At 44.6% G+C, this 10,962-nt stretch overlaps 1 protein-coding gene across 1 annotated transcript; it reads right to left on the bottom strand.

Annotated features, from left to right (window-relative positions):
• Window positions 1–419: 419 nt before the first annotated feature.
• On the bottom strand, window positions 420–8,520 carry LOC109457317 (Golgi-associated RAB2 interactor protein 1A). The gene is made up of 5 exons (XM_019750124.2): window positions 8,298–8,520; window positions 4,782–4,966; window positions 3,683–3,932; window positions 1,248–1,366; window positions 420–715 (listed from the first exon to the last, which is right to left on the bottom strand). The coding sequence occupies exons 1-5, from the start codon at window positions 8,370–8,372 to the stop codon at window positions 517–519; spliced, it is 828 nt and encodes a 275-aa protein (XP_019605683.1). The 5' UTR covers window positions 8,373–8,520; the 3' UTR covers window positions 420–516.
• Window positions 8,521–10,962: the final 2,442 nt, after the last annotated feature.

Genomic DNA, 10,962 nt, shown 5'->3' with positions numbered 1-10,962 from the left:
TCCATAGCTTTACACTAGCATAGGGGGGGCGGTAAACACTCAATTTCTTGCTTGAGGTAAGTGGGGCCACACAAAGGCACCTCCCAGTTGGTCACCAACATTCTCAGGACTTTTTTCACTTGGGCTTGGAGCAGCCCTGTCTCTGTTTTCCCCTGTCCATTTGAAAGAGGAAGTTGGATTTCTCCCAGGCCCTTTCCTCTAGACTGGCTTTCTTAGCTTTGCTTGGCTGCCTTGAGATTTTCACTGAGCAGATGGAATGTTTTGCCCAATAATTTTTCCCAAGGAGTGAGCTCCTGCTCTTAATCAGCCCTTCCCCAGTGTGGAGCTCCCCCCCGCCCCACAACACAACCTACAACAATTAGGAACTCACTTGGAGGTTCATCTGTGAAAGTACAGAAGCACCTTGCTACAAACACCATCTTACCTCTCCCATGGTCATTTGGCCCGCAGTGGGAAAACAGCTTTATAGGAGGTTGTAACCCATGCACACACAAGACCACCCTGTTTTGCTAGGTGTCAGGGTCCCAACAAGTTCTCTCCTAGGGAACTGGCTGCAGGAGCCTGCAGGAAGCACTCATCTGGATTCTCTTGTTCCCAGAGGCTGTGGCTCAAGGCGGCCCTCATGGGTATAGTCAAGTTGACTGGAGATGCCACTGGTGAGGGCGTCTTGTTGTAGCTGCTGGAATCGTAGATTTCAATGGCAGTGTCGGTGTTTCTGTTGGAACCCAGGAATTTCAGGGTCATTGAAAGCAATAAAAGAAAAGGAAAGAACTGTTAAAAGATCTAATTTAAAAACTGCTTTTTAATTATGTCTTTTCCAGCATGAGTGCCTTGAACACAAATGTGAATGTGGAAATGGCTGGCAGTGACAATACATATACACGGTATGATGTACCTAAGAATGACTTGAGTGGAGAAAGCCAGGCAGGAGGGAGCTGGAGTTAAGTCCTGCTCAACTGAGGTGGAACAGACACTCCCCCAAATGGCTTTCATGGGTTGAAAACCTAAAGTGTTATGACTCAAAGGCAAAATCTAAACCCACCGGGAGCTGCCTGATGCCCCCCCACCATAACCTGCCTGGAGTTAGCATAATAAGTGCAAAGAAAACCTTAAGACGTTCTCCAAAACAATAACACCTTCTTAAAAATCACAACCACTTGGTATCTAGAAAAAACCCTTGACCTTACCCACGGTTCTATGCTGCAGGAGGGGGCATGAGAGCTGCCTGCAGTGCACGGAGGACCCACCTGTCTGCTGTGAGCTGGGACTTTCCTGAGAAATCGAAGAGACTGCCACTGGTCTGCTCAGCTGCTAACAGCATGCAGTTTTCACTGGGCTGCGAGGACGACGGGAGGCTGCTTTCAGGCTGGATGGAGAAATTTACAGTCAGATGACCAGGTTGGCTCCCTGGTAGTTCTTGACCTCTTCAGGCCAGAACGTGAAGGAACTCACATGAGTCTTCCAGCTCAGCTCTGGGAACCTGTTCCTTAAACATGAAGCCCCAGAATCATCAGACCAAAAATGGGGCTCCCGGCAGAATCACTTCCTCTCTCTGATGGGCTGCTGGGGCTACTCTACCTGGAGCTCTACATCTGAACTTTACAAACCAGGGCAGTAGCATTATAAAAGCTGACTTTCGAAGTCAGGGAGGGTATACCTAAAGTACAAAGCTTAAATGAGAGAAGGAAACTGTTTAGAGTCCGAAATCTCAAGATTTTAGGAAATCTAATTTATCAAGCTTTTCCTTCCTGTGCTTCTACCCTAAGCAGGTCCTGGGAAGGCCTTCTGTGTGTCAGAATAAAGATTAAAAAAAAAAAAAAAAAGCCTTAAATAAACTGAAAGGGAAAAGCAAATCCTTGGGGGAAATACTTTCAAAAACTTGTGATTAAAGGGTTAAAATTCAGGCCGTCCAGGTGGCTCAGGTGGTTGGAAGTCTGTGTTCCTAATACTGAAGGCTGCTAGTTGGATTCCCACATGGGCCAGTGGCCTCTCAACCACAAGGTTGCTGGTTCGATTCCTCGACTCCCACAAGGGATGGTGGGCTGTGCTTCCTGCAACTAACAACAGCAACTGGACCTGGAGCTGAGCTGCGCCTTTCAACTAAGATCGAAAGGACAACAACTTGACTTGGAAAAAGTCCTGGAAGTACACATTATTCCGCAATAAAGTCCTGTTCCCCTTCCCCCTAGAAAATCTTCTTAAAAAAAGGGTTAAAATTCTTGATGCATAAAAAGCTTTATTTTATAAATCAATTTAGAAAAACACAAGGCTGCTGACAGAAAAATGGCCAAAGAACACAATAGACAGTGCAAAAAGAAAAAAAAAAGTAACAATGTTCAAATTCATTGGAAATCAGAGATACCACTTTTTAACTTATCATTATTAGAAAATTTATTAAAATTCATACTTTTCAATTATGATAAGGATACAGTGACACAGACATGCTTATATTATTAGAGAGAGTATAATTTGATGTGAACTTTCTGGAAATAACCTTGCAATATGTGTCAAGAGCTTTAAAAATGTCCACACCCTTTGAATTCCACTTCTAAAAATCTACTCTGAGAAAACAATAAAAACTGTAGGCAATGCATATAAATGATGGTTTTAGCATCATATACAATAATGAGAATTTAGAAACAACTCTAAATGTTTTATATTCGAGGAATGCTGAAGTAAATTTTCATTCATTCATACAACTGAATGGCATGAAATTATCAAAACAATGTGTGCAAAGACCTTCTAAAAGAAATGGAAAAATGCTTATGATATAATGTAAATGAAAAGAAAGCAACATTCAGAAATGTGTATGTGTGTGTATATATATATATATATGTATATATACACACACACACATTTTAAGGAAAAAAATGATTAAAATTGTAATAATATATATACCAATAACAAAAGATGAATACAAGTCACGTTTGACTTCTGCAATTACAAGAGGTACTAAAAATGGTTACCATCAGCGTCCAGACACTTATGATTTATATATATATATATATATATATATATATATATATATATATATAATATATATATATACATATATTCCTCAAAAATATAAATTAAAAATTAAAAGAGTAGAAGAAAACTTTAATTTAAAAAATTAATTTAAAATGAAAGAGAAGCTTGGAGCACCTGTGCTTCTTACATGTGCGTGGGACACTGGGCTGGCCAAGACCTGCATCCATCCTTTTTGTGGGTTTCCCCAAATAGACAAGCTCATTGGCAATAGGAACGCCATGTTGCCACTCTTCATGTCCTCTGCATTATCTAACTTTAAAAGGATGTGCTAGTAAGAAAAAGCTGAGTGGCACTGAAATTGTATTCCTCCATCCTAGGGTAGAAGAAGCCAAAGTGATTGCTTGGAGCTAAAGAGAAATAGGAGTGATTTTTCTGATTTTGTTCAGTGAGCATTATTCTTTTATAAAACCGAAAAAAAAGAGCAAAGGAATTTTTTAATGAGTTGAATAGTTTATCGTTCTTTTTTAGGAAAACTAAATTAATTTGCATTTTATGTTTGTAGAGCTCGATTTGGTGTATGCATCACTGACCTTTGAAAATGAAGTCTGCTCGTCCCCCCATGACACAATGGCCATTAATCCTAAGGAAGGGCTATGCCTCTGATACCCCCGCCCCCGCTCTCTACACATCTTGGTAGGACGGCCTCACTTACTGACGTTTCGGTGGAGTTGCTGGATATCTTGGGTACCAGGCAGTGACTGAACTGGATTCTCGGGTCTTTGGTGGTGATGGACAGCCCTTTCTGCAGAATTTTCACCAAGCGGATCCAGAATTGAAACACAGCCTCTGGGTGTTTTTCGTGGAGCTTCAGGTAGTAGGTCTTTTCAGTCACTGTTCTAACTCTCAGGATGCGTTGGAGCCGGTCATAGATTTTCAGCTCCACATACTTCAAGGGTAGAATCCTGGACACAATCAGGAAATTTGCATAATGGAGGAACTCAGGATTTGCATCAACCTCACTGATGCCTACTTAGAGCTTGGCTCCACTTCACCTGGTTCCCACCTCTGCTCAGGGGATGCCCAAAGGAGAGAGCGTGTGGTCTGAGAACGGGAATGATTACTAAGACTGACTCTTCTCTGATGTTCAGGGCCTTAGTTGTTAAAGAATCTGCCCACGTGAAAAACAATGGCTGACTTTTGGTGTATAATACCTCATGTTATTCTCACCACAATCCTTTGATGGAGGAAAGATAAGTATTATGAATTGCATTTTACAGATTTTGAAACGGAGGCTCAGAGACGCTAAGTGATTTGCCCAAGTTTGGCTCTCCTTAAGTAGGAACTGGAACTAAGGTTTTCTGACTCCCTTTCCAGGTCCCCTTCTGCCCTCTGTATCCTGATTAACTGTGTTAAAAGAGGCCGAAGGAGTAAGGAGAAGGATGGATGTCGCCTATACAAACACTGGGTTTTTTTTCGAATCTCAACACCTCATAAGGCGATTTGACTTTTGTACCCATCACTTTTTTTTTTTTTTGAAACCCCTTAAGTCTAAATTGACAAAATGAAAAAAGAACCCACGATCCTCAAAAACTAGGCTGAGGCAGGGACTGGTGCTCCACCCATAACACCAAGCACAGAGCTTGGGACATGTAGATACTAAATAAATATTTGTCACATGAATGAATGAATGAGGTCCTACATAGTTTACACACCAAGGAACACTGTCCTTTTTCATCTGAAGTTCGCCTGCAAAACCATGCAGTCAGTCACCCCACCCCTTCTGGTACCTCCCTGAGGCCGCCTTTCTTTACCTCCTGAGAGTGACAACTGGTGCACAGCCCGGTTTTCTCCAGGTGGAAAATGGACCTTGGGGCCAGGTGACATTGGCCATGAGGAGGACGTTGGGGAGTGGCAAGGATGGCACCGAGGAGGTCACCCCAAGGATCACAGTGGTCGATGCTTCACGGACATCCATCCAGTTCTCGAGCTTAGTGACCTAGAAGTCAGACCCAGGTATATGGGTCAAAGACGCAGATGACAAGGGTGGAAGGACACAGGGGCTAGAAAGGGCCACTTCAACTTGGTGACAAACTGGGAGCACCGGTGCTTCTGACACATGTGTGGGACACCGGCCAGGACCTGCGTCCATCCTCTTTGTGGGTTCCCCAAATAGACGAGCTCATTGGCAATAGGAACGCCATGTTGCCCTTCTTCATGTCCTCTGCGTTATTGAACTTGAAAAGGATGCACTAGTATTAGGTTGGTGCAAAAGTAATTGCGGTTTCAAAGGTTAAAAATAATTGCAAAAAATCTGAATCTCTCAGGCAGCAAGGAGGAGAATCAAAGGTTCTTTCCGAGTCTTTTTTTTCTTAATAAACAGCTTAATAAAAATCAATAAAAAAAAAACAATAATTGCAAAAACTGCAATAACTTTTGCAGCAACCTAATAAGAAAAAGCTGAGTGACACTGAAATTGTATTCCTCCATGCTAGGGTAGAAGAAGCCAGCACAGGTTACTAATGGTCTGGAAGGGAGATTGTGTGAAGGAAGTTCCAGAAGGGGAGGAGAGTGAGGAAAGAGTTGTGGAATGGGGAAGACCCAGGTAGCCCAACTTGAGGGATGTTTGCTTCCTCCAAGATGAGGGAGAGCCTGGCTTGTTGCTGGGTCTTGAGTGTCATAAGGACCTGTTTCCTTGCAGCGCCCGGGTGTCGCGGCAGGACAGGGAGACTGAATGCCTGGCACAGTTGGAAGCAGTACCCCAGCTAAGACACCCCCATCTCACACTCCAGGGTAGACAGAGAAGCATCTGTGAGGAACCACAGGGACCAGGGTAAGGAACATCCGAGAGGTGACCCCTAGGTCCCCAAGACCAGAGGGCTTTCTCCAAGTGTTCTGGACTTTGTAAGACCATCAGGACCATTTCGCAGCCTGTGAGGGAACTGGGGACAAGGGGAAAGCTCCAGGAATGATGGAAATTTAAGTTCCCACAAACCTGACCGGACGGTGCTCCAAGAAAAGTGAATTTTGATTTTTTAAAAGTAGACATTTCTCAGAGCCCTTGCTGTGGAATGAAACTCCTATCCACGACACAGCAGAGGGGGCACATACTGAAAGTAAGTGCTAAATAAATGCTTGTGGGTGGTGCTGCTTGGAGCTGATGGCAGTGATGGTGAGGGGAGGGGAGAGGAGAGGAGAGAGGGAACAGCGGAACTACGTGGGCTGGATCGTTTGGAGTGAACTTGAACTCTGCTGTGGGTCAACTGCAGCAGGCAGGCTTCCCCATCCCTGGCACAGCCTGAGTTTCCTTACTGTCCATCCAGAGAATTGAAACAGTTTCAACATTAGGCTGAAGAGAACACACTAGGAGAATAAACCTCTTGCCAAAACATTGCACCCAAATAGAAATGCCCAGAATTTGGGATCCCGAGTCTGAATTTTCAATGTTACTGCTCCTTCTCCACCGAGTGTGTCAGGAATGAGCACACCCCTGCCAGTTGCCAGCGCATCACCCCACCATGCAGCTGCCTGGGGACCATGGAGCACCCAGAGCCATGAACAAACTCTCTGAAATCTGGGGGCTTCAGCAGAGAGTAGCTCACTGCTCTGTGAAGAGATCTCCCCGTTAAGCCCAGTGCCACCTCAAATGTTCCCACTCTTTCTCCTGTAACTCCTAACGATTTTGGACTCCATCGAATGGATTCTTGACTGCAGTCTCGTCCTGTGCATTCCAGCCTCCTGCCTTCCCTCAGATACTTGAAGTCCCTCTGCTTGGAATGCCCTCCCCTGCTCTTACACTTACCAACATCTCAGCAATACCTCAAAGAATGGCTTGAGACCCCGCCTTCTGGAAAGACTTCTTCAACTGCCAAAGTCCAGAAAGTGCTGTGAGCTCCCTAGCCCCGCCCTCTCTAGTCATGCTTTAGGGATCAGCTGGTCCAAACCATTCCTAGACAGTTACTATTTTGTAGCATGTTCTCAAAACCTACAGATTCCTAAGCTTCTTGGCCAGGGACACTCTCTGATCCCTCTTTGCTTCTCCTGCCCCCGCACACAGCTTGCTGACTAACTGGTTATGCCATACCTGCAAAGGAGCACAGGTGCACAGGTTCCAGGCAGACCACTAGGGGGAGGAGGGCGGCAACCTTGGGAAGATGTCCTATGTATTGAAATGACCGACCCACACTCCCAGTGGCTCCATGCTTCCCAGGCCACAAATGCTCACTCCCCTCGGTCATATCACCACCCTTTTGGGGATCGTAGAATCTAGGCAAGGACAATTTATCCAGGGGCCTGCTCTCCAAAACACCTGTTTCTAAACGGTCTGAGAGAGAGGAGGTTGGATTTCAGAGCCGGCATTCTGACAGTCACTTTCACCTCCTCTAACCAGGCAGTTTGGACTAGGGGCTCCAGGAGGGTGTCTATGGACCCTTTCTGAATAGTGAGCTCTGCTGTCTCCTTTTGCAGGGTATATATAGTCTTTTCCTTAAAGCATATATGACCTGCAGGGAACCCCATCATGATATAAGTACAAACAGGTGAACCTGCGACCCAGACCCTCTTGTTTTTCTAACTGAGTGGCTTTTCCTCCCCAGGGCTTTAAAAGGCCACAGCATTTTTGGACCAACCCCTGGGAACAGATTTTGAAAGGGACAGAGAGCTGGCTCTGAGCTGCACAAGGGTACCTGGATAAAGTTGCTTTCAAACACCACCGAGTCAGAGAACAAGTTGAATTCTGGAGAGTGAATCAGTTTACAAAGAAGGCCATCTTCCACCCCAAGTTCCACTCCAGGGCCTGGTTCCCTGACCTCAGGTGGGAGGCCCCTAATTTTACTCATTGGTTCTTGGGAAGAATGGGCTGGGGACCATCCCTGGGGCTCCACGCAGACCCAGCCCCACTCCAAGGTGTTGGTGTGACCACTGCCCCCCCCACCTCCACAGCTCCACCTCCCCTCATGACTTGCGGGCTGTCCTCTAGTCCCGGAGGGCCTGCTGGCTCACAATGGCAGGAATGACATCAAGGAATGTGATGGCAACAACAGGAAAGGAAAAAAGAAGAGGAAAGAAAGGAGTAGAGAGGAACAGGGTTTTTCTCTCCCTTTGCCACTCGCTACAAACTCGCAGTAATGGAGCAGATTCCATTTTCCACTCAATCCCCCCCACGGACATGCGGAAAATGACTCCTTCCAAGATTATGCCAAGACGGCAGTGAGCTGGCCAGAACAGCAAGGACGGCCCTCAGGAAACCCACAGCCTTCGCTCCTCCCCCCACAGTGAGGCTTCCCACAAACTTTCTCTGTAAGTGTGACTTGTACCCACATATCAATTACCTCAGGGGTGAAACAGCTCATTATTGATACATTGTGCTGCATTTTGAAGAGTCCTTGAAAGAGAAAACAAATCATGATGTTGAAAAAAGGGCTGCATCCTGGGAATCAACCACCAATTAGTTCAATGATATTGTTAAAGTCACTGAGTTTCCTTGTTTCCTCTGTAGTAAAATGAAAAGATGGCACCAGAGTTAAGGCCTCAAGCTAATAATCCATAGGGACTTAAAACTCGTACTTGGAGTTTTCTAAATATGCTGTGGCTCATCTCCATGCCCTTGCTCACTGTTCACTCTGGTGGGAAACTCCTAACTTGACCATCTATTCGTTTTTAAAAATTCAAATCCTCTAAGAAACTTTTCCTTAACAGCCACCTCCTGCCTGCAAATAACTTCATGTACCCACTGTCCTGTACATATATTTCTATCATAGAACCATGAAATATTATTTACCTGTTTACATGCTTCTCCCCCTACTATCTTATGTGTGTTATCTGAGGTTGGTAATTATGAGATCTTAGTCAATGCCTGGTACCAGTAGGTGCTGTAAGCAATGTATCAGTCAGGATAGGCCAAGTTATGCTGCAGTAACAAAAGACCCCAAACCAAAGGAGCTTAACACAGCAGAGGTTTATCTCTCGCCATGTTCATCAGCGATCAGTTGAGGCCTCTGCTCCACGGCATGCCCACTCCAGGACCTACACTAATGGAACAGTTCCTTTTGGAGCATTGCTGCTCACGGGGGTGGAAGGAAAAAGAGAGTTTTAGAGGTTTTTCAACCAGTGCTTAAGCACATATGCTCCAAGCAAGAATTGATACGAGTCACTTCTATTCATAACTCACTGGCCAGAACTAATCCGTGGCCCCATCCAACCACAAAAGTGTCAGGAAGTGCAATTCTATCACGTGCCTGGAAAGCAAGGGCAGAAATATTTGGAGAATATTACTGATGACCACTAATGACCTTCTAGTCAATAATCATTCATCTCACTCTGTCTCCTTCAGGTGGAATACATTCACCATCTCTCCCCCAAAGGAGGCAACTCAAGAATTCCCTTTAGACACAATATCAAGTTCAAATTCAAGAATCTGAGTGATGCACAATAGTTTCTATACCAGTTTCAGATATGGCTTGAGATGGAGATCTGTAAACTAAAAAGACAAGCCATGTTCCACCACATGTCTAATACATAATGGTGAAACAGAGACAGAATAAACGCAATAAGGGGCAAAACTGGGCGACACAGCAGACTGATTGTGTTGTTCCACTGAGCAGGTGTGATGAAAGCGAACGCAATTCCCTTGATTAAGCCCCGTTCTGCCTCTTAGGAGGCCATCCTTAGGCAATTGTTTTAAGCAACTGAGATTTTAGGGCTTGTTGCTGCAATGTAACCCAACCTTGACTGATACTGATATTGGCCTCTAGGGGGCAGTGTTGCATATTAAACAAAACAGAACAAAACCCTACTATATGTGACATTAACTTATGTGGAAGGCAGCAAAGAGCTCTTCTAGGAGGCTGGATGGTAACCACTGTTATCTAATAGCAGAGTATTTGGTAAAACTGTTGCCTGCAGTAACTTAGAAGACATACTTTAATCTAATTTATCTAGTAAGTTGGGAGAGAGTCAAAGAACAGAATTTTAGCTGCATGAATTGAATACTGTTGCCATTGCCAAAGCATTGCAAGATGAGCTAAGAGGGAAACTGGCCAGCTCACAAGCAGGCATAAGGGATCTAGAAAAACTACAGAAACCAGTGAACTTGCAGGGTTCACAGGAGCAGCTGCTTCTCATTCTTAACCGGTAATAGATAAAATTAAGAAATGTTTGGAATGACAAACACCAATTCAAATTCAGCTGTGTAGGTAGGGTGACTGTCCTGGTTTGCCCAGAACTGTCCCAGTTTTAGCACCCCAAATTCTGCATCCCAGGAAATCCCCTGCCAGGCAAACAGAGACACTTGGTCATCTTACTCATAGGAAAGATCAAAACTATGGTATGGCCATCACATCTGTTGTTGAAACCTCCCAGCAGGTTAAATTGTCTTGGAACAAAGACCTCCTTATGGTTGTAGCCCCCAGTAAACCATTTCAATTAAACTGCTTGGGAAAGGGACTTAAGGTTCAGCTCTCTATTTGAAAGTTCACCAAACCCTCAATTTAGTCCAAGAGGCACCTGAATGAGAAAATGTATCAAATTTAAGAAATACATCTAGAAAAGGACACCTACTCATACATGAAACTGCCTGAATCAGAGATAAAAAACCAACTATATTTTTGAGTACTATGCTACCAAAAGATGAGTCACATAAACCCAGCTGACCACAAAGGACCAGGGACCAGAAGGTTGGAAGTTGGAAATACTTGATAAACAGCACTAACGACTACCACAGGACTACCACAAATGTTGCCCAAATCACTGGCTTCTAAGGTAGTGGCGCTTAAGAACACTCAGGAGGCAAGACTGGTTTAGCAGAGGATACCATGCTCCGTTCTTACCCTTTGACAAAAGTAAACTCACCATATATAAAATGATGTGCACACCAAGATGAGAGTGTGAATACAGACATACCTCATTTTATTGTACTTCGCAGATATCGAGTTTTCATCATCGAGGCAAGACCCTCTACCAGCAAAAAGATTGTGATCTTGCTGAAAGCTCAGACTG

Source organism: Rhinolophus sinicus, unplaced genomic scaffold (genome assembly GCF_036562045.2).
Source record: "Rhinolophus sinicus isolate RSC01 unplaced genomic scaffold, ASM3656204v1 Contig114, whole genome shotgun sequence".
NCBI lineage: Eukaryota > Metazoa > Chordata > Mammalia > Chiroptera > Rhinolophidae > Rhinolophus > Rhinolophus sinicus.
This window is presented reverse-complemented; position numbering and strand designations above follow the sequence as displayed.